The 23,473-nt window shown below is 41.4% G+C and overlaps 1 protein-coding gene across 1 annotated transcript in view; it reads right to left on the reverse strand.

The window, feature by feature from the left end:
• The window catches only part of FLT3 (fms related receptor tyrosine kinase 3), a 74,311-nt gene that overhangs the window by 10,667 nt on the left and 40,171 nt on the right, over window positions 1–23,473 (reverse strand). The window contains exons 9-19 of the mRNA XM_073321575.1: window positions 21,200–21,368; window positions 17,710–17,816; window positions 15,534–15,645; window positions 12,973–13,151; window positions 10,572–10,678; window positions 10,346–10,478; window positions 10,151–10,255; window positions 7,979–8,089; window positions 5,626–5,779; window positions 4,950–5,035; window positions 2,864–2,997 (exon numbers count right to left, since the gene is read on the reverse strand). Of these exons, the coding sequence (XP_073177676.1) occupies window positions 2,864–2,997; window positions 4,950–5,035; window positions 5,626–5,779; window positions 7,979–8,089; window positions 10,151–10,255; window positions 10,346–10,478; window positions 10,572–10,678; window positions 12,973–13,151; window positions 15,534–15,645; window positions 17,710–17,816; window positions 21,200–21,368 (1,397 nt within the window). The remainder of the gene's footprint in view (window positions 1–2,863; window positions 2,998–4,949; window positions 5,036–5,625; window positions 5,780–7,978; window positions 8,090–10,150; window positions 10,256–10,345; window positions 10,479–10,571; window positions 10,679–12,972; window positions 13,152–15,533; window positions 15,646–17,709; window positions 17,817–21,199; window positions 21,369–23,473) is intronic.

Raw genomic sequence — 23,473 nt, forward strand, 5'->3', positions numbered from 1 at the left:
AGGGGTCAGGGCCCCATGATGAGGAGGCTCTGGGGGCAAATTTTCTTTGTGCCCAGGACCCAGTAAATCATGATGGATCATGCCCAGAGTACAGGGGTGCTGGAACAATTTGTATAGTGGGGGGTGCTGAAAGCCACTGGACCAAACCATTAACCCTGCATATGATGGAAACCACTTCAAGCCAGGGGGTGCAGCAGGACCCCCAGCACCCCTAGTTCAAGCACCTATGCCAGAGTCTGCTATCTAGTTTCTTAGAGAGGAGAGATTGAACTGCAGTAAGTAGAGAGAGGGCGTGTTTAATGACAGAGAGCAACGTATTGCTATTCAGGACCTATTCTATATCCTGAGATCAAGGGGATTTCATTGAAAACACAGCAAAAGCATCAAACCTCACATTCTTACAATGAAGATCCTCCTTGGAGTTTACTGAACTGGAGGTGGGGCCAGTACAATGACAATTTAAACAGTTTATTTGCTTATATCCCTAAATCAGGCACTTTTGAACCAATGTTAAAAGGCAGAGGAAATTTGGAACTATAGTTCTAAATGATCTGTTGATGTAAATTGGTGCCTCTCCAGATTTCAGTGGAGCCACACTGGCCTACATCAGCACAGAACTAGGCCCACAGTTTGCTACCTCAAATTGAATTATATTTACTGAGGGTCCAGTTCTGCCATATTTATTCACACTGAGTAGTACCTTATTTCTCAAGTATTCCCATTGGTCACTGAATTTAAGTGATCATGCTCTCCTAGATGAGACCAACAGGTTTACTCAAGGATTAAGACTACTCCTTGTGAGATGAATTGGGCCCTAATTGGTTTTTTTTCTTAAAATACAGAACTCAGAGATTCAAGAAATGATTTTCAATTGACTTTAATTTGGCCAAAAAGCAGAGGTGGCTGGGATTGCCTAAGCTGAATTTGTAAATTAAGAGCTAAAGTGGAAGATTATAGTTGTGTATAGGTTGATTATACTGAGTGCAAAAACAAAAGCAGATAGACACAGTGAGTGAGATCCTGCACTGGCCAAAGAAATATACACACTGAGCAAGTGGCAACACCCTTGCCTACTGCTGGCTGCCTGTGGGGAGTATCTTCTGTTATTCCTACAAGCACGCAGATGTAGTTATATTTAGACTTTGAATTCTAGGAGACATGTCATGGCTACCTCCACCCTCCTCCCATGGCTACCTCCGCCCTTCCCTCTTTCTCCCATACAAGGCATGGCCAAACCTTGAGGGACAGAGAGGGTGGGTTGAGCATGTGTGTTTCGCGTTAGCACGGACAGGATACAGACTGATATTTCTGCACCTGCAATAGCACCTTGTGTCTTGGGAGAAGAGGGGCAGAGGGCAAGAAAATCTTGCATTGTCCTGAGGGAAGCAGAAGAAGGGAGAAGAAAGGCGTTGTGCAGTACAGTGCTAAAGAGACTGTAGGTGCGAAACCAGCAGTGTGCATCCAGCGCAAATCGCTGCAGGGTGGGCAAATATCTGGTTCACCCCACCTTGTGAAATGGTGAACAAGCGGAAAAAGGGGCCATGGTGTGAGCAGAGAGTGAATGTTACAACTTCTTTTAATCAGATTCCAGACCCCAACCTCAAGTGCACAATTGCCATCTTGTTAATTAACAGTTAACTCCTCCAATCTCAGGCACCACTGGGAACGTGTCTTAAATTGGCGATGTTGATGAATAGGATAGAGAACAGACCTAACACTTGTTTAGGGGCATATTTCTTTTCCTTCTGCGAATGCTCATCTTCCTCTCCATTTAACCAGAGCAAAGATTTAGCTCCTGGGGTGAGTGACAAACTACCTTCACACCTGCTTTTGCTCCATGTGGAATGATGCAGGACGGGCCCCAAAAAGGAGCTGTGAAGCCATAATTGTTCCTGGGAGAGGGAGGAGTGATTCTCGTTTCCATACTTTCCCTTGACTGATTAGCTTACATAGCTATATATTGCTACTGTATAGTGTAGGACTTATAATTTGCTACTTTAAGTAGGGCTAGATTGTACCCTGAGACAATGTGCTCATGGAGGTGAATAAGGAGGAGTAAGAACTCCCTTTTATGCCCCTATATGGCCTTCTCTGACCTGGGGTCCAGATGCACAGGACCGTGGGTGCTGTATGTCAGCTATTGCCCTCCCAAAGCAGGTGGGCAGGGAGTAGGTGGAGAGTAGGCAGAGCCCTGGCTCTGCCCCATAACACACCAGCCATCTAGCTGAACCCCTAACACACAGCTGAGGATATTATAATCTGCTGCCAGTACAGATCAGCAGCAAATCCATACTCCTCCAGAGCAAGGGGGAAGCAAGGAGAAATTGTGCCTCAGGAGGGTGTCTCTGGGTCACAACGTACTCCTGGGCTACCCCTGAGGAAGTGTCACACACCGTGGCACATTAGATACTGGGCCAATGGGGCCCGTGCCCAGGGGCCCTGGCCAACTAGGGTCCCCCTGAAAAATGTGCGCTCCTGTGCCCCAACCCACTCGCCTCACTCCCCAGCAGAAGCGCCAGGCGGACGGAGTGGGGCAAGCCCCCACTCCCCAGAAAGAGTGGTGGGAGGGAGGGCTGGGGGGACTGCAGGCAGAAGGAGTGTAGAGGGGCCCCCATTTGCTCTGGTCCAGGGCCCCACAAAACAGTAATCTGCCTCTAATCACACATGCATCAGCCCTGGCTCACACACAGTCAAGCCTTAAAGCATAATCTAGGAGTATTTTATTTTGGTTATTTAAAAACCTGTAATAAAGATATGGTTTAAACCTCTCACTTCACAGCTCTCTATCTCAGACAGCCTGCTGCTAATTTGATCTGTCTTTCTATTCTTTACACTCTAAACATTGTTCACAGGTTAAACATACCGATTTTGACTCAAGAAACTCCATTCCTTTGGCAACTTGATACGAGAAGCAGAGAAGATCCTCAAAGGTGAGCATATTGAAGTCCTCCTCTTCATACACTTCATACACCCTTCCATTGATATATTTAATTTCTTCTGTAAAACATAAGCAGACCTTGGGCTTGTGACTACCTGGGGACACTCGGGAAAGTGAAGATGAATTAACTGAAGGTGTGAAGCTAAAGTGCAGGAGTTCAAGTGCAGTAAACCTCTGGGTGGACACATTCATTCAGAAGTAAAGTAAGGCAAAGTTTCTGAAGCTTAATCCCCTTCTCCATTTATCTCAATAAATCATTACAATTGGCTTGTCTGATACAGTATCAAGAAGCATAATCAGTGCATTGTGCACTTATTCTTCTCACACAGATTAGGGGAAAGAGTCACGTGTAGATGTCTTCAAAGTCCAGTACCACTTTTATTGCTATTATTTCTATAACTGCTAATAAATACATAAAATAATTGTAAGCAAAATCCTGAGATCCTTACTAAACATTGGCTTAGTCCTTATACTAGCAAATTCCTATTGACTTCGATAAGAGCAGATCAAGAGCTAAGGCTTCAGTCAAAACTACAGCTAAACTAATGCATGTAAAATACAATTTGTGACTTTACTTTTATTGTTACTGGCAAAATTATGAGCTCCTCTCTCTTTCTCACTCTCATGCACATATGCACACACACACTTACACTTACAGAGGTGATACTGGTGTGATAGATGTGCAGCTTATGTGATAAAATGCATTTTTCTTACATCTATTACCATTTTACCTGTTCTCTGCCAACTAGTCCATCTCTGCTGGAACTATAGGCCTTGTCTATAGGAGAAGGCTGCACTCGATTAAATTAAGTAATTTTTTAAACCAATTTAGTTAAGCCAGTGCAATACCCTGGGTGGACTCTTCATTTGGTTAAAGTATGGCTTACTTCTGATTAGTTTAAACTGATTCCTAATCAATTTAAAAATAAACTCAAATAAGAGTGGCAATCCAGTCTTTTGCAGCAGTTTATGTAATTTTCCTGCAGAAAAGAACCTGGGGATTACAGAGGACGAGAAGCTGGATATGAGTCAGCAGTGTGCCCTTGTTGCCAAGAAGGCTAATGGCATATAGGGCTGCTTTAATAGGAGCATCGCCAGCAGATCAAGGGAAGTGATTATTCCCCTCTATTCTGCACTGGTGAGGCCACATTCGGAATATTGCGTCCAGTTTTTGTCCCCCCACTACAGAAGGGATGTGGACAAATTGGAGAGAGAGTCCAGCAGAGGGCAACAAAAATTATTAGGGGGCTGGGGCACATGACTTATGAGGAGAGGCTGAGGGAACTGGGGTTATTTAGTCTGCAGAAGAGAAGAGTGAGGGGGGATTTGATAGCAGCCTTCAACTACCTGAAGGGGGGTTCCAAAGAGGATGGAGCTTGGCAGTTTTCAGTGGTGGCAGATGACAGAACAAGGAGCAATGGTCTCAAGTTGCAGTGGGAGAGGTCTAGGTTGGATATTAGGAAACACTATTTCACTAGGAGGGTGGTGAAGCACTGGAATGGGTTACCTAGGGAGGTGGTGAAATCTCCATCCTTAGAGGTTTCTAAGGCCTGCCTTGACAAAGCCCTGGCTGGGATGATTTAGTTGGTGTTGGTCCTGCTTCGAGCAGGGGATTGGACCAGATGACCTCCTGAGGTCTCTTCCAACCCTGATATTCTATGATTCTAAGTCAGTTTTCACACCTTTAGTTAAACCTATGCAACTTTCTCACATTCATGAGGCCAAATTCCAATATTCCAAATCTCTGAAACAGGCCTTTAAAAAAAAATCAATCTGCCATAAAAATGTTTCCGTCTTTCCAACCATGTATGGAATTGCTGTTCCCACTCCAAAAATAAAGTAAAATAAAGTAAAATAAAATAAAATAAAATAAAATAAAAATCTGTCCCTACATTTTTACTATAATCTAGATCTATTGATTTCTCTCTATTTATATACACATCTCTAATACAAAGAAAGCAACTTTGCTTTTTTACAATTGTTACTCAGAAGAAAATGCTTAATTTCTCACCTTCCTCTGAATATAATGTAATCCTGTTTGATCCAGAGGTCAAATCTGAGTCTTGCCTCAGTTGCATTCCTCCAAAGTCATCCATTCTACATAATGAAATATATGACACATTTGTTAATGTAGTCCCCTGTCTGGAGTAGGGGGCATATTTAAAAAATTTGCATACTTCAAATAAAATCATAATCTAAATGTGAACTGCTTTGTAATGAAAAGGGCATCAGTTACTGCCATTACAACCTTTGGCACGGAATCATTACTTATTGTACATCTAGCATGACCCTTTAAAATGCCAAAATCCACAGAAGGGGTTTCATGATGCTTGCAGTGCAATCAGAAGACCTACAGCAGAAAGAGGACCGTTTTTTAGCCAATTCCCAGTGGGTTTCTTCCTGCAGAGAACCAAAGATTGGCGTGTGATGAGCCTAGAACTCACTGGTGTTCTTTGTTCAAGGACACTCCTCAATTCACTCCTTAAGCGAGATTTGTTTTGTTTACATACTGGCCCCCATCCATAGCTCTTCAAAGGAATTACGTGAGTTTACAGCAGTTGAGGATCAGGCTCAACATTTCGCTTTGCAAAGTGTTCCGGGACACGAGCTTGCAGGGTGTTGTATCAGTGCACACGCTTAACTGATAATAGGTTACTTATCATTCAACCTGTTACTGAACATTTTACCTGGGGTTTCGATCCAAGTGGAAATTGTGGTAAAAGCTGAAATTGTGCTGTTTGAAGATATCTGTCCACGTCCGGTGAAATATTTCTCTTTTGTTCCTTAAGTAGTTCAGCAGGTCACCATAGCAACAGTATTCAAAAATCAAGTAAACTGGTCCTGAGATAGTTTATAGAATGAATATCTATTACTGTCCAGATACTGGATGTACTGAAGCAATCTTTCTGGGGGGAAGGAGCACCTCTATATCCCTGATGAAGCCCTAAGGAACCCACATTTTCTCCCAATGTATGGTCTATATTAAATGCCTGAACCTTCTACAGTTTCCATATAAATAATGGATACTGATGGATATGAGGCAAACATCTCAGAAAATTTGCCTGGCTGACATTGCCAGATGTGTATCATCAAAGGTGGACTGGGGAGCACTGAAGGGGAACAAAGATCCCTCCCAAAAATGTTACCAGAGGAGCACTAGCACTAGTGACTAAAGGCCAGATTTTTAAAGGTATGTAGGCACCTAGTGGGATTTTCAAAGGCATGTGGGCACCTAACACCCATTGAAATCAATGAGTTTTAGGCAACAATGAGTTTTAGGCATCTTTAAAAATCTGTCCCTTAGTGTACAGGACTGGAAGGTGCCATCCATGAAGCTTATCATCCACACAAGGCGGAGTAGGCACAAAAGATGAGGTAGAGTCCATCTGTTTTTGGGAAATGACATAGTGGATTTTGGGGGGATGGCAAAGAACCTGGTTTTCCCCTAAAGCCCAGACCCCTTCCTCTGAGAGTTTGAGAGACTTCCTGGGACTTTGGACATATACACTTCTCCCTCAAACTGCCTGCTGGAGAGAAAAGAGAAAAATCTGCAGCTTTTCATATTACTTTACCCACACGTTTGGGGCCCTGCTTAACAGTATTTTTTGTTTTGGCAAACTGAGTTACTGTTGTTTGATTTAAGCCGTTTTCATTCATAGTATTTTATTATTTTGTCTGTACACTCTAGTAATCAACTCTGTTCTAAGACAATCTAGAACGAAGGTGCCGACATATGTGGGCATACTCATTGGTGGGGCATTTAGAGTATATTTACACAGCACTTGGGAGCAAGCCTCTTGACCTGGGTTGACAGACTTGGGCTAGCAGGGCTTGCTCTCAAAATAGCTGTGTAGACAGTGCTTTGAAGTTGCAGCTCGGGCTGGACTCAGGCTCTGAATCCCCCCTATCCTCCCAGGCTCAGTCTCAAAGCTAATCGCAGTGATCTATTTAACTGCCCTCCTTTTCTTTTCATGACGGAATTATTGTTCCTATGAGCTGGGGAAATTAAATTTCATTGTTATTATTATTATTTCTGCCTTAAAATACCACCCATGGCTCAAATCTTTCCTATTTTTCAGTGTGATGGATGTAACAAATCAATTACAAATACAAACACCAGGTAGAATCTTGGCCCTGCTCACACTATATAGCTTCCTTATCCTCTCTGTGTTCACCAGTACGACTACATTACTTAAATTGTAAGCTATCTGGGGGCAGGGATCATCTTTTGATTCTGTGTTTGTACAACAGCTAGCACAATGGGATCCTGGTCTATGACTGGAGCTCCTGGGCACCACCACAATACAAACAATAAAGAACAACAGTAAACCACAATCTCTGCCCTCTTATTTTTTCCATCCTCACTCTTCTTCTGTTCACTCCCCTCTTTACTTTTTCTTTCTCTTCCCTTCTCTGTTTCACTCACTCCTCATCCTTCATTCCACTCTCTTATTTTCATTTCATTTTTTTACCCCCTCCACTTTCTTTCCTTTCCTGTCAGTCCATCAGGCTACCTAGTCTTCTTTGCCTCTGAGTGTTGGTCTTCAAACAGTTTTTGTACCAATGTAACTATTTTGGTGATTTTCTACTGCAAAAAATAAATAGGTACAACCCCCCAGTGTGGACATAGTTATATTGATATAAAGGTGCCTTATGCCATATTTGCTTCTTCCCCTTTCCTCACAGGAATTAACTGTTCCAGTATAAACACATTCATCCCAGTATAACTGCATCCACAGGAGGTGGGCTGTGCTATTTTAATTATACCAACTGTACCAGTGTAGTTAAAGTAGTACAATTTTTGTGTGTAGACAAGCCCTTAGATTCTCTTTCGTTTTACCCTCACTTTATTTTCTGCATCTGGGCCACTGCATAGCACAACACTGGAAATAACAAACTAACCATGGGATTTGGGATTTATCAGTGTTCACAGATGCTTCATATTGCTGCTAATGGCCGATTTTTGAGGTATTTGTATTCCATTCAGAAGTCTTCTTTACATTGATTTAGGTTAGTATATTTCAATGTGGTGTTTATTACCTGACGTGGTGCAAGCCCCTAATAGATTCACAATGTTTTCATGGCTTCCAATATGAGTCATCATTTTGAGCTCTGACATTAGAGCATCTTCTTCAGAAGGGTCAGATTTTTCTGTAAATACAACAGCAACACAAACTTAGAAAAATATTTACAGGCTAGACTTTGAAACCTAAAAAGTTTTGGTTCTGTGCGGCATAGAAAGCTTTCCTTTTAGATTAATCCCATTGATATAAAGCTGTGACTGTGTAGAAAATTGTTCTAAAGAGTAATACTTTAAGATAAATAGATATTCTATCTGCTATCTATCACAGCTGGAACTCTCTCTCTCTCTCTCTCTCTCTCTCTCTGTGTGTGTTTGTGTTCTAGCTACAAGCTTTGTGAGATGATTTTGTGGTCTTGAAAAACAGATATTATGAAAGTGATAAAATAAAGAACGGTTGGCAGGTTCTGAGAAGTAGCCAGAATTTGCTTTAAATATGAGACAGGGAGACAGATATAGAACCAAATTCCTTTCTAAGTTTATATTGCTATAACATTGAAACACGTTCAGTAGGGGTACTTTGGATTTAAACAGTTGTAACTGTGAGCAGAATTTGGCCCATAATTTTTCCATATTGTCTCTCCTGATTCAAAACTGGATCATGCAATTTCGAGGAAACCATAGCTTACAACTTAAACTGATATGGAATTGTCTCAGTTACAATATAGAGAAGCAGTACAACTACTGACTCATAACTTATTTCTCATTTATGCAATTCCCTGCACTCAGATTGGGTGAGGGAGTCTGTGTCTATGATTTCTCATCCACCATAAAGTGTACCAATAATTGCATTCCGATTCCAATAATTATTAGCCAATTAGTGTACCATCATTTCAATAATGACTTTATGTCTGTTTTTCAATAAATGTAGAATCATTATGCAAACTCAACTCACCTAACTCTAGATAATAAATAAAATTTAATTTATTAATTTAATTACTCTTAGTTGGAGAGAGAGGAACTAATAACTCCTCATTATGCAAGAGAAGGGGAGGTATTGGATGGGTAAGAAACTGAGGCAGACATGTCTGTTTTGAAGGCAGTAGTCCGTGGAGATGAGGGAAACATAGTAGCCAATCAGAGAGTAAGGGTGAGAAAATGGAAAGTATATTTCAGTGTAACAACAAAATGAAGGTGTTTTCTGTTCACTCAGTAAAAATGGTACCCTGTGCTGATAAACATCTCCTTTGCATCAGAGTTCATTTAGCCCAAAATAATGTCCCATTACCTCATGAACAGGAAGCACTCTCTCTATATCAATCAAATATAGAAAGAACTTTAAAAAAGTTACTAGAGCTAAAACTTTGCCCTACCACAGCATGAAGGGGGATGAATTGCATGGCAGAGCTGGTTTCTCCAGTGGGAGAGCCCTCCTAGAATTCAAAGGTGGGAAGCGCTCTCAGGACTGGCCTTGTGGGAAGCCCTCTCAGGGCTGACACTACCTGTCAGTTAAGCCCTGCCTTCTTTTCTGGATGGAGTACATGTTTCCACCTCTGAATGCCATATATGGCAGTTGGGGTACTGGGTGACCATATCACAGGAGGCAGGACCTCACTACATCCCACTGGTTTGATGGGGACAAGTTCTTTACAGCTGTGGAACAGCTGAGAAACTAAATGGCCTGCAGAGCAGGGAAGACAAGACCCAGCTGGGTAATGCAGACTAAGACAGCATCTGTGAGTAGCAGGTCCAAAACAGAGCTGTTAACTAAGCTGCCTCCAAATCCCCAAGTCACCAGAGCTGGCCAGCCGCATTGGGAAGAGAAGGATGTAACCTATGAAAGGATGCTGCAGCAGGTATGCAACCTTTGCCATGTGGGAGGCCCAGGAGTCCTTCCCTGTAGGGTGAATGCCTCCCAGTGCCCCCCTGGAGTGGCAGAGTTCTACCCTTTCCCATACTATTGGTTGTGCCTTAGAGACACACTCTAGAACTTAGTTAATACATGGAATAAACTACAAAATGCAGCAATAAGAATATGCAAAAGGAATAATTTTTAGAGCTAAGTAAGTATTGAAGTATAGAAGGATTTAAGGGAATTGATTTAGAGGGGCTTCTGGCGCTGTTTCTACTTTAAAACACAAACAGTAAATCACTGCTTGTGAGAGTAGTATCTTTCTTTTGATTTACTGTACCTTTTAGCATTTTGACTGCAACTTGGACTGAAACTCCAGTTTTACTAATTCCATAAGCCGTAGCATTCACCACTTTTCCAAAGGCACCAGAGCCAAGTGCCTGCCCTACAAGACAAAATTAGTTAAGGTGATTTCTAGTTTAGTGCAATGCAAACTAATACGGTGATTTCATGGTTTACATAGCAGATTGCTCACCAAATTCCAGATTTTCCCTTGGAAACTCCCACTTGAGATCATATTCAAATTCACTGAAATCAATGTAGATGTACTCATTATCTGAAGGACCAACTATCTGTATCATTTGCATTTGGCTTTCATATCTAAATTGCTTCAGAAATGGAAAAATTGTATTAGTCCAACAGAGAAATAGATTTCCAAGAGAGGGGAGTGGAGAGCATTCATTTAAGTTTTTTGCTTTTACCTTTCTGTATTTATGAAAAATAAATATAAGCAAAACAGTTATAAATGGAAGGCAAAATCCAGTAGTTGCATAGAATGAAACATTATCTTGGAGGGAAAAAACAGCTCCTGTAATTTAAAAAGATACATGTTATTAAACAATGAATCAGAACTGGAATGTAATGTCAAGTTACGAGGAACAGAGTGAAATCTGTCGTGTGTGTATTATCTCCACTATTTTCCATTCCCTTTTGGCCTGAGAATTGCCAATGGGAATTACAGGTGGTCAACATCTCTCAGGGAGCCAGATCATGCCCTTCAAAACTTGGTACATGAGTAAGATCCTCTGTATGTGGATCGACCAACTCCCATATGAAGGAGGGTTCAGTTGCCTCTGCAATAGAGGTGACCCAAGGTGCAAAGATGTATGCAGAGGGAGGGGCAGGGTCTAGGTGGCCCAGAACTGGGTGAGGGTGGAGCTGGGAGAATACACATTCTTCCCCCTTTCCACCACACAGCTTATCATGTCTGTGATGGGAAGATACTTTTAATGAGGCCCCCTGCAGCCTGGGGAGTCTCTGGTAATGTCGCTATGCTGCCAGGTAGCAAAGAAAATGCTGGGGACTAGGAGCCAGAGTGAAGGCAAAAGATCTCCACATAGATGCACCTGATCTCCTTTGGATCCCTGGTCGGCACCATGATCCATTCCACATGGGACAGACTGACAGCCCAAAGTGGAATGAACTGGGAGGAAGCCCTAAGAGGATAGTCATAAATATTTCTTCCCCTGAGCCCCCTCTTGTTGATTCTACTGCAGGAAGAGGTGTTTAATGGAAGTACCCCCATTGACTTCAACTGTCTTTGGGTCAGGCCTCAATTGGCACTGTAAATGAGTTGTATTCTTAACAAAACAAGATGGGCAATACTTATAAACTGGATAAGTCTGAAACTTATTTTCATTCAAAAAGTGAATGTTATATGACTCTTTAACCCCTTGGGCATCATTGTTCAACCAGATGCCATCATGGCATGTTGCCCAGATCCCTGTGAATCTAAAGACAAGCAGCCAAACAAATAAGAAGTTATTCCAAGGTTCACTGCATAACCCCTGCCTCAATGCAGATATAATAGAGCCACCAGTTAACTGAGGACCAATTACACCAAACCTGCTTAGAGTATTGCTCTGCTATTGCCCAGTTAACAACATAATGCCAAAATGACCAGGTCTAAGTTTTTCATCATACAGATAAATACATCCTTGCCCATTCAGAAAATTAACACCAGCATACAGTGTGTGCCATCCATACAGTATACTCCAGTGTAAACTAGTTATGTTTGACACATGCTTACATAAATTCATTGTTCATTAAATTCAAAATATTAGACCTTAGAAGACTGGATTCATAATCCTTAAATGTATTCTACACATGTTCTCATAGACAGTCCAGCCTACGTACACCACTAATCAGTGCAGATGCAGATCACTACCAGGCTGGGTGTCACAAAGACAAATTAAAATGACTCAGTAACTAATGGTATTAAAATCGGAATTCCCTGCCTTTTCCTTGTTATATTTTTATGGTTTTAAGACACTCAAGGTGAAAGTATGTGACCTTCTCTCACAAAAGCAGGCTGACTCTGCTACCTTCTACTCTTTCTTCTATGTCTACTTCCTTTTTTACTATAGCTGCAAAATGTCTTCTGAAGGTCAAAATTGAGCAACTTTAATATCCTTTATGACACTATGTAGTGTGTATGTGAAATGGTACCAGGTAATATCTATCACTCATGGTCAATACATGTACTGAATTAAGACAATATCTTGTCTCTTCAAGTCAAAGGAAATCTTTATGTTCAAACTGAATAAATTAAAAATTTGCCCTCTTCCTAAATAACACTGCATGTTATTTTCTGTAGCTCAAATATTTTTCCTTATGCAATACCTATGGGCTGTAGATCTTTAGTCTCAGAGAAGACATCTGAACAGAACATGATCTGATAGCCACATTGCTTCTTCTTTGAAATCATACATAAAAGGAGGATCTCATATATTTCCATAAGCAAAAGGGACTGCACATCAATTTGTAACTTAATTTCCCGGTATAGCTTACTCATAGGAATAAAAAGCAGGACTCTAGATTCACAGGGCGTGATTCTGCAGCTGACTTTAATGGAGGAGTAGTCTGCTTTGGGACTGCTAGATTTGATCCCAAACGTTATATCACTGAACTTAAGAAAAAGATCATGCCAGAAGAGACACAAATTTTACCCACAATTCCACTCACAGCCTGTGTGGAATCCTATATTTTATTTGCAAAGAATGTTCAGATATGAACCAAAAATATAGATGATGACACAGTTTTCTCTTTGTAGTCTTTAATTAACTTGAGATGGCCTGCACTGTCTCAGTAGCGGTACAGTACCTTGTTGGTTAATGAATCTCTTTGCACAGGATGAGCCAACAGAATTGTTTGCACAGCACTCAACAGAAAAGCCTATCACTTTGTCCTGTATAACTAAAATGCTGCTGGAATGCCAGGACCCGAAGGTTTCCCTCTCATGTGTGTCACTCCAAATCCCTTCTGTGATTTCTTCTGTACAACTAAAAAGAAATGAGGTCCAGTTATGATTGTTACAACTTGCACAGGGTTTTGGGGAGGCCAAATCATGAGAGGTGGCTGATGTTCATGCTAGAGAGGAGAGTATTGCTCGGCTTGATTTTCACTATATTATTATACATGATGATATATACAGCTACATACATTATACATGTGTACATTAGGTAGATAGATAGATAGATAGATAGATAGATAGATAGATAGATAGATAGATAGATAGATAGATAAAGTCCAAAGCATACTGCGAAGAGTTACAAAGTGATCTCACTAAACTGGGTGACTAGGCAACAAAATGGCAGATGAAATTCAATGTCAATCAATGCAAAGTAATGCACCTTGGAAAACATAATCCCAACTATACATATAAAATGATGGGTCTAAATTAGCTGTTACAACTCAAGAAAGAGATCTTGGAGTCATTGTGGATAGTTCCCTGAAAACATCCACTCAGTGTCCAGCGGCAGTCAAAAAAGCCAACAGAATGTTGGGAATCATAAGGAAAGGGATTGCTAATAAGACAGAAAATATCGTATTGCCGCTATATAAATCCACAGTACGCCCACATCTTGAATACCGGGTGCAGATCTGGTCGCCTCATATCAAAAAAGATCTATTGGAACTGGAAAAGGTACAGAAAGGGCAACAAAAATGATTGGGGTATGGAACAACTTCCATATGAGGAGAGATTAATAAGAGTGTAGTAGTACATACACAACTTTCTTCCTGGGTATCTACCAGTCACTTTAACATCTGAGAGTTAGCAATTCTTGAATCGGCAGAGGGCTAGTCAGATCACAAAACAAAATTTATAATGGGACTTTGATGTTTTCCCTGGCAAATCCACTGCTCCTGATACTTTGATTCATTAGGATCACTAAATGCACCAAGGGAAGCTTATATGGAATCCAGTATTCATACTGGGACAATGTGCAATTAAATTAATGTCTAACTATTGCTATAGACACATCTGTGTTTATTTCAATATAAAGAGCTTCAGATACACATGCTTATGGGCCTGATGTTGCTTCTATTAAAATCAAGGAAAAACTCTAATTTAGTCTGATTCATCCCTGTACTAGACTATTATTTTACATGTACCCAGTGGTGAGCTGGAGCCAGTTCACACCGGTCCACTAGAACCGGTTGTTAAATTTAGAAGCCCTTTTAGAACCGGTTGTTCCGTGGGGGACAAAAGTGGCACCTTAGACACTGACTCCATGGGTGCTCCAGGGCTGGAGAAGCCAAGGGGAAAATTTGGTGGGTGCAGAGCACCCACCTGCAGCTCCCCGCCCCACCCCTGGCCCCAGCTCACCTCCACTCCGCCTCCGCCTCCTCCCCTGAACGCGCCGCCCCGCTCTGCTTCTCCGCCCCCCCCAGGCTTCCCGCGAATCGGCTGTTCGTGCGGGAAGCTGGGGCGGGTTGAGAAGCAGGCAGCGGCTTCACACTTGGGCCCAGGGAGGCAGAGGCAAAGCGGAGGTGAGCTGGGGCGGGGGGTGCGAGGAGGGCTGGCCGCGCCGCAGCAGGTAACTGGGGGGGGGAGGGGGGCTGTGCAGGGGAACCGCTCCCTGCCCCAGCTCACCTCCGCCTCCTTGGGCCTGAGCGCGAAGCCGCCACCTGCTTCTCAGCCCTCCCCGGCTTCCTGCCGAACAGCTGATTCACAGGAAGCCGGTGGTGGTGGTGGGGGGCAGAGAAGCCGAGTGGGGCGGTGTGTTTAGGGGCGGAGGTGGAGCGGAGGTGAGCTGGGGCCAGGCGCGGGGTGGGGAGCTGCCGGTGGGTGCTCTGCACCCACCAAATTTTCCCCGTGGGTGCTCCAGCCCCGGAGCGCCCACGGAGTCAGCACCTACGGCGCCACTTTTGATGTGATCAGTGGGGGGAGCGGCCGCTCCCCCACTCCCCTCTAGCTACGCTCCCCCACCCCTAGGAGCCGGAGGGACCTGCCAGATGCTTCCTGGGAGCTGCCCCAGGTAAGCACAGCCGGGACTTCCCACCTCGCCCCCCGGCAGGTCCCTCTGGCTCTTAGGGGTGGGGTGGGTACCCACTACGGTGGCCCACGAGACCCTCCCGCCCGGTTCTGGGGGCAGTCAGGGGACAGGGGAGGGGGTGGATGGGGCAGGGGTCCTGGGGGAGGCATCAAGGAACACGGGTGGTTGGATGGGTCAGGAGTCCCGGGGGGGCTGGGGTGGGCCATGACCCCCTCGTGGGGTGAGGAGGGAACCGGTTGTTAAGATTTTGGCAGCTCATCACTGCATGTACCTCAAAGTTCATCTTACAGTATCCTAGTCACTGGCTAGTCTTTTTTAGGCAAAGAAACATCACAGATAAGATCATAGAAATTTTTAAAAAGGACAGAAAATGTCTGTATTTACTTAGAAGAATCGGGTCCTAGACATTTCCTCCAGGTCCAAGATGGTGCAGGGTAACTATCACAGAAGCAAGAAATATCTTTTGATGTTGACTGTATTGTTACTTCAGGTCTCCCTGTAACAAACATAGCACAATACTTTAGTCAATAATACAGTTATGTCTATAGGGTTACACCCAGGGGGGCTGGAACAATTTGTATCGTGGGGCTGCTGAGAGCCACTGAACCAAACTCTAAACCCTGTATATGATGGAAACCACTTCAACGCCCCTAGTTCCAACCCCTATGGTTACACCACACCCAAAATGATTAAAATCTACTGCGGTATTTATAAAGCATCCCATCACCGGGGGCCACGTTTATCTCCACAGCACCCCTGTGAGGTAAGTGAGTACTGTTATTTCCTTTGTATGTATAACGGAATGGAGACAGAGGTCTTGAAGTAATTGACCCAAGGTCTCACAGTGAATCAGTGGTAGAGCGAGGATTAAAACTCAGAACTTCCTGACTGCCAACCCCAACACGATCATTCCTCCAAACTATGCTCCACATGAAAAGGCAAATTCTGATGGCCTGGCTCCCAGTGAAGAGCATTTCTTTTGTTGACAGTTAATGTAAAGCACTGACATGACATGACTAACACGTAGCAAAGCTGAGATGACTGAGAATGTTCAGCAAAAGATATTGGATGCAGCACATAACTCATGACAGTGCAGCACTGACAGGTACTAAATGTTCATGGGTTTGTGATGGTCAGCGCTTGTTGGAAGTGTCACGGGATAAGTCCCTTCTTAATGCAGAGGGGGGCGGGGTAGGGGAGCCCAGGCCCTGTCACTCCACTGGGATCTGGCACCCAAGAGCACCTTAACGCTGCCTTCCTTGGGCCACTTCTTACCCTTTACTGGCCAAGTTTTGCAGTTTGTAGCAAATAGGTATTGGAAAAATGGTACTAACTGCCCCTCCTGTCTGTCTGGGTGCAACCAGTAGGCACCCCTTTTTCAAGAATGGCTTTTGCAGCATCCTGTCTCAGGAGCTCCCTGCCTTGTTAGTCCCCTTCTAAGCTGTCTGCCTTTCTTTTAAGCTCCACCTCCATCTGGAGCATGCTCTGCAGGTGAGGCTGGGCGGGGGTCATCTGGACCCAGAGTTGCTCTTTAACATCTTTAGTTCTAGGGCAGGGTTATATACCCCATCACAGGGTTCTGGGATGAATTTCGTGAACTCGTGAATTGCATAAAGAAGCCACAAGCAGGGCATCTAACAGCCAAGGCTGGCATCAAGGGCTATTCACACCCCCACAGTCTAAACTGCGAGGCAATGTCGACATACCAGAAGCACATGATAGCAGCTGCTACATGACGAGCGTGAAAAAATTCTGACAAGAGTTTATGTTATTTTACCCCTCCCACTTTTTTAAACCTTTCCCATTTTGATTACCTCTATCATTGCAGTAATATTTTCAGGACAGGTAGCAAGTTTTCAGTATTTCACTGGGACTCAAACTATCTGAGGGTCGGTCTACACTGCAATCCGAGGTGTGCATGTGGCTCAAGTAGGCCTACCCGTGCTAGCTTTGATCTAGCTAGCCTGACGAAAAATTGTAGTGAAGAGCTGGGGTCCGTGCCACTGTGTCTTCATTGTTCTTTTTCGCCGCGCTGGCTAGCACAGGTATGCCCACCTGAGCTGTATTCACACCTCCAATTGCAATGTAGATGTACCCTTACTGTACTCCAAAATCTGCAATATGCAAGTAAAAAAAAAATCTCCCAAATAGGTGGTAGAAAGAAAAACAGGCTTGTTTATGAGATGCACAAATAAAAACAGTTACATGGGAGACATTAGGAAACAGAAGACATTAGCAAGCCACCTTACTATTGGTTAAATCTCAAAATTCCCACTTACCCACCCTTTTTCCCGCTTAAAAAGTTTGCTTTTTTGTATTGTCTAATGTATTTGACATCTAGTTATAGTTCACTCTTACTATCTGAAAAATTCCTGATCTACAAGGTGATAAATTGTAACTTTTTTTTTTAGGAGGATGAAAGAGGGGTGGGAAAGAAACAACATATTGCGTGAATTCCTGGCCCCATTGAAGTTAATGGCAAAAATTCAACTGATTGATTTCAAAGGGATCAGGATTTCTCACCCATAGATTTAATCAAACCTGTGCATTTTTTACTTACGTTTCACATACAACATCATTGTTTTATTCACATACGTATCATCATTTTCTGCATAGAATACATATTCCCCAGACTGATACTTATGATCACAGAACCTTGAAGAAATGCTGTTGAGAAAAGGAGGTAAAATGCTTAAGCACATTTACAGATTAAATGTAGTCAAGATTCAAATATTTTTTTAAAAATCAAGTTGTTAACAAAGAATCCAAAATAAAAATTTTCTGAATAAAGAAATGTAAAACCAGTCTCCAGACATAACACTATGTCTCCAGACATAACTCCATTCACTATGTGCTGTAATGAAAGGAAATGGGAGTGATTCCCAAATCTGTTCATTTGATTGTTTTATTTTTGTCTGGATTGTTGCCAGATTTGAGAGGGAACTTTTGCTGGTTCATCAGTGTTAGAAGAGTGCTTAAGGGAGATGCTTGAGAACCCCTGCTTTAGGGTACAGATGTCCTGACTTAAGGGAATAAGGTTTGTTGGCTAGAAGAGTTTCAATCAGTGAATAGGGGTAAAGAGGGCAGGCATATGAGGAAAATCTGTAACAGTCAGAAGAGAAGAAACAGCCAGAATCAGCAGGTAGGTGTACAGGAGAAAGAGACAGTCAGCCCTGAAAAAGAAACCTAGAGAGGGGGAAAAAACTAAGTAGCTTTTATTAGACAAGACACATAACACAGAGTTATGAAGCCAGCCCATCCATATGTGGTTCTAAAGCAAGAAAATTCACACTGAAGAGAAGTGTCATTTTGCCTGCTTACTGAGACCAAGATTTCCAGTAGTGATTATTGATTTTGAGTGCCTCAGTTGTAGAGTGCTCAACTGGGACACCTTCAAGACCGTATAGGTGGTAGAAAGAAAAACAGATTTGTTTATGAGATGTCTAGGTGCTCAGCACTTTCTAAAAATCAAGCCCTCTTTAGAGTGTCTCCAGTTGGGCACCCAAACATCGATGCATCAAGAATCACTAGTCACTGGAAAGAAAGAAGAAGAGCCTTTTAAGAGTCATTTCTTTGGTGTCCGCATGTAAGTACAAGGAAAGGTGAGAGAACGAGATGTACATGAGAGCATTTGCCTTCATGGAATTGATTCACCCATAGTAAGGAAGTGAAAGGCAGCAGTGTGCTAAGCACAGAGATATGGTTTGTTTTATAAAGAGAGAACAGAAAATGGAAAGTCTGAAAGAACCTGTTGTTGCTCTTAGCACTTAGAGGAACTAAAGATGGTGCCAAATTTTTTATAGCTTGAAATTAAATGTTAAGGAGCAAAGTTCATAGTACAAATTTACTATAAAATGCAATAAGGAGGAACAACTTGAAAAGGAAATAACAGAAATCAAAAAAGGAAATAAAATCAATAAAAAGGATATGAAAGGAGCAAAGTAGAAGTGATGGGAAAGATGATTACTCAACCATAAACCAAAACATGCAAAGCTGAAAAAAGAAATCAAACAGGGTGCTATAGAAGGTGAGTGCATATTTATTTTTTAATATATTTACTTTTCTGTCCATTGAACCCATCTGCAAAATGGGTACAATAATAATACTTAACTACCTGCCTTCCTACAGGGGCATTGTGTTGGCTGAAATCTGTACAGTGCTTTGAAAATCTAAAGCACTAAGTATAACTATCTGGGACACTGTAAATGAAAACTTTTTAAAAACAACATTTAAACAAAACTGATTCCCTGGGTTCTGTGCATGGAGCACCTGGGCAGCTATGTCCTGTAATTGATGAAGCTTGACTAGGACTCAGTTACAAGAATCTTGCCTGAGGTGACTACGGGGTGAACAAGCAAAGACAGGCCTGCAAAAGACAGAAAAGGGTGGGCTTTTCACAGAACTTGGAGATGGTGGTCACCACTCTGGATTATGATAGCAACATGCATTTCCATGCTGAAAAAGCAATCTAGAGTGACTTCTATATTCCTGAGATTAAGTGGTGACTTCACCCTCCTGTATATCGGAGTTACCCAAACCATCTCACAGTTCCTCAAAAATCCTATTTTTGGCCCTTTACTCTTATCTGGGTTGAACCAACTGTCTGTCCTCCAAACACAACAGTCTGCCAGACAATCAGACAGCTAGGAGACAGTCTGCAATAGCTGGAAAGTAAATAAGCTGAGTATCATCAGCATGTAAGTGGTATCTCTTGGACAAGGATGAGTAAATGCTCATGACTACCTTTAGCAAGCTCATCTCCAGAAATTATCTTAACCACTGATCAGATCAGATCAGAAGAACAGATCAGCCTACTCACACCAGGGACTGCAGATTAGTCACCAAGACCCAGTAAACAACTCTACCAAAGTCTGCTGACAAAATGAACGCTATCAACAAAAACAGATCTCTTGCCTCCATTGCCAGGACAAGATCATTTACCAGGCTGATCTGTGCTGTCTCTGCACCATATGAAGGTCTGACTCCAAATAACCAACCTGATTCAGATGAATAGCCAAGTCTGTTACAAAATAGGACCAAAAAGGCTTAAGACTAAAGTGAAGTGTAACAAAATGATAAAGAAAGCAAAGCTAAAAAGTGAAAGCAAGATTGCAACAGAGTTTTAAGCAAAAAATTAAATGTTTTAAGAATATGAGGAACAAGAAATCAGCACAGGAGCATTATGTCCTCAGACCTGGCAGAGGCCATGCATAGACAAGAGTAGTTAACATTGCTAAAACGTTAACTTTTTGCCTGACTTTTCACAAAGTTAGAGGTTAGACTGCTGTATGACTTTAGTTTGCAATGTTGAAAGGAAACACAGAAGGAAATTAGATAATGATATCAAGAAATTAGCCTGGAGAATGGATACATCGTTAGGACTAGACAGAATCCATGCCAGAACTTTATTATAGGAAGTAGCAGAAAAAATAGTTAACAAATTTTTTTCAAAACCTCTTTTGTAACATGGGAAAAATCTGTGAATTGGACAGCTAGTAAAATGTCTGTAATGTAGTCAAGACCTAAGGGATCTATTAATGGTCTAGGAAATTACATGCCAATAAGCTTGGCTTTAGCTGCCTGAAAGATACTGGGAACACGAGCTAAGAATGGAATAAGACTAAGGGAACACCTAAAAGGTTATAATTTAGTCATGGATGATTGGAATGGGTTCATAAAAAGAGAATTATGTCTAAGATCAAGAAACTGAGTTTTCCGTGGATATAACAAAATAATTGAAAGAGGTATGTTATGTGCATAATTTAGGAAAGGATTTGTTATAACACACAAGACTAATCAAATGGATAACACTAGATATTTACCCGAGTTGCTCTTGAAGACTCAAGTAATATTCCAGAACACTTTGGTAACACTGCTTTACCACTATATCGGTCTATTTATATTTAAAAAATAACAGTTAACTTAAAAACAAAAACCACACTCTACACGTTAAAAGAAAAAAATGAACAAATACTTCTGTTTAAGAGACAAAAAATAAAATAAGTATTTGTACAAATTATAACAGACAAATATTCAGAATAGTTAAGTACCTGTATCCATCCGCATTGTATCTTTGCTCACAAGGAAATGATTTTTGGGAAAAAATCCATATACATCTAATTGGTGGGTATGCTTTCAGTTTAATTTCAAAACAAAACTTTTCCAACAGATCAATCTCAAAATCTTCTCTTGAGTCAGTCACATTTATAAATCCCTTTTCTGTAAACAAAATATTAAAATTCTATCATAAAAGCTGCCATCTAATGAAGGAATTTTGAAAATGTGCACATTTTTATTCTCATTTATTATTGCAAATTATAAATGCATTGGTCATAAAATCACTCTGTTTATCTACAAAAAGATTAGGTGTGATACTGGGTGATAACATGCAGGTTTTGTCCTGATGTTCCACTCCAGTCTATGTGTAAATGAATGAACCAATCTGATTGGCTTGGTTAATAAAAGACTCAAAGACCTTTAAAAATACAGGAACTCATCCATCTTTCTGCCTCGCACCTCATTTTGAATCAATTACAGTGATCATCCCATGTAAATTTCTTTCACTCAATTGCAAATACTTATTCCAAATGTTAATAACTTAAGATTTATAAAATATAAAGTAATACATCACTGCTAGTTTAAGCATCTCTTGATGGCTGCTGTCATTTCTTACCTGCAGAGGGTTGACTTTGAAAAGATAAAACAAAATATATATCTACTTCTTTGTTTGTTCATTAATACAGTATATATATAAAATGAAAAATAGAAAAGGAACCTTAAAATGTATTAAAATCATCAATTTAAAAAAAAAATCTACATCTCACAGGGCCTGCTCCAAAGTTCACAGAAATCAATGGAAGCCTTTCTAGTGACATCAGTGGGCTTAGGATCAGGTCCATAAAGATTAAAAAAAAATGTGAATTGTAGTAAATAGTGCTGGTTTGGGCTTTTCTTTTTAAATAGTTTTCTTCTGGCCAAATCCACATGCTCTGTAAAGCACAGTTTTCTCTAGATGAAGTCCTCATTTAGCAAATAATATGGTGGAAATTCCCACATAAACCATAAAAATGGACAATGCTTTAAAACAAGAAATGCTTCCTTTTGTGTGAATTCTCCAATTTTTGCGAGCTATACACGTCTTGGCTGTACAAATGGGACCAAGGGAAGTATTTTTCATCTTTTCAGGTGGAAAGTCATTTAAAGTTATGTTGTGAGCACCATTCAAAGAGATTGGGTCTAACGGCTAATTCCATACTGTCCACAAGTACCTTGAAATAAAGTGATGCCATTTCTCTACAAAAGAACATAAACAAAACAGTTTTTCCTATTACAGCTGAAAAAAAGGAGTGCAAGAGTGAGTGATCTGATCTTCACAGCAGGTTTTGGATTTCTATTCAAAATGTATTAAGAGTAATTATATTATTTAGGGGCCGTGGGAGTCAAGTTGAAACTCCTAAGTCTGAATCTGATTTTTTTCTTGTTTCTGTAATTATTTTTCCTTTGAACCTGGTATTCAGCAGCTAGAACCATTTATTTGAAAATAGCTCCTCTCTCCTTGTACAAAGACTGGATAATGCGCAGAATTCTTTATCCAATGCCAATAAAACAAAATAGCATCAGTGTCAGGTAAAATCCAGAAACTGGATGTGAGAATAACAGACATGAAGAACTCTGTGGCTTTGGTGAATGGCCTGGTTTCTGCTGTGTTTAAAAACCCCTCTACCACACTTGACAATCTGAGAATAAGGATAAAATTAAAAGTGAGATTAGCAGGCGTACTTGAAAAGGAGCAGAGAGATGGCAATTTATGCTGTTTGGCTGAAGTATTTTCTTCTTACAATAATACTGCGCATATCTACTTTGAGACTACCAGGAAGGAAATCTATCCACCTCATTCGTCTACAAATTGAATCAGTCAGGGATGACTCTCCAGTGTGAAGAATGGGAACATTACATTTAAACAAGCTCCATAGTTTAAATTTGGGCTCCAAGGATGCAGTCTTTCTAGGCTATCCCCCAGCCTTGAAGAAGACGAAGAGAGACTTATCTCATCTGAAAGCAGCAGCTTCAGAAGCTGGGTTTGAATTTTGACTTCCTTTACTCAGAAACTTTGTGTACAACAAAGTGGCCAGTCTATTGTATTTAGTTACCATGATATAGGAAAATGTTCTGCTCAGTAAAAGACTGAAGCTGAATGTGAGCATTTCGGAAATTGAGAACTTCCATTTCAATGACTCCTTATTTCTCATCTCAGGATCATAGGCTTGTTTCATTTGTTATAGTATCTTCCTTTTGGGGGAAAGGATTGCTGATGATGGCATTTG

Source organism: Lepidochelys kempii, chromosome 1, assembly GCF_965140265.1.
Source record: "Lepidochelys kempii isolate rLepKem1 chromosome 1, rLepKem1.hap2, whole genome shotgun sequence".
NCBI lineage: Eukaryota > Metazoa > Chordata > Testudines > Cheloniidae > Lepidochelys > Lepidochelys kempii.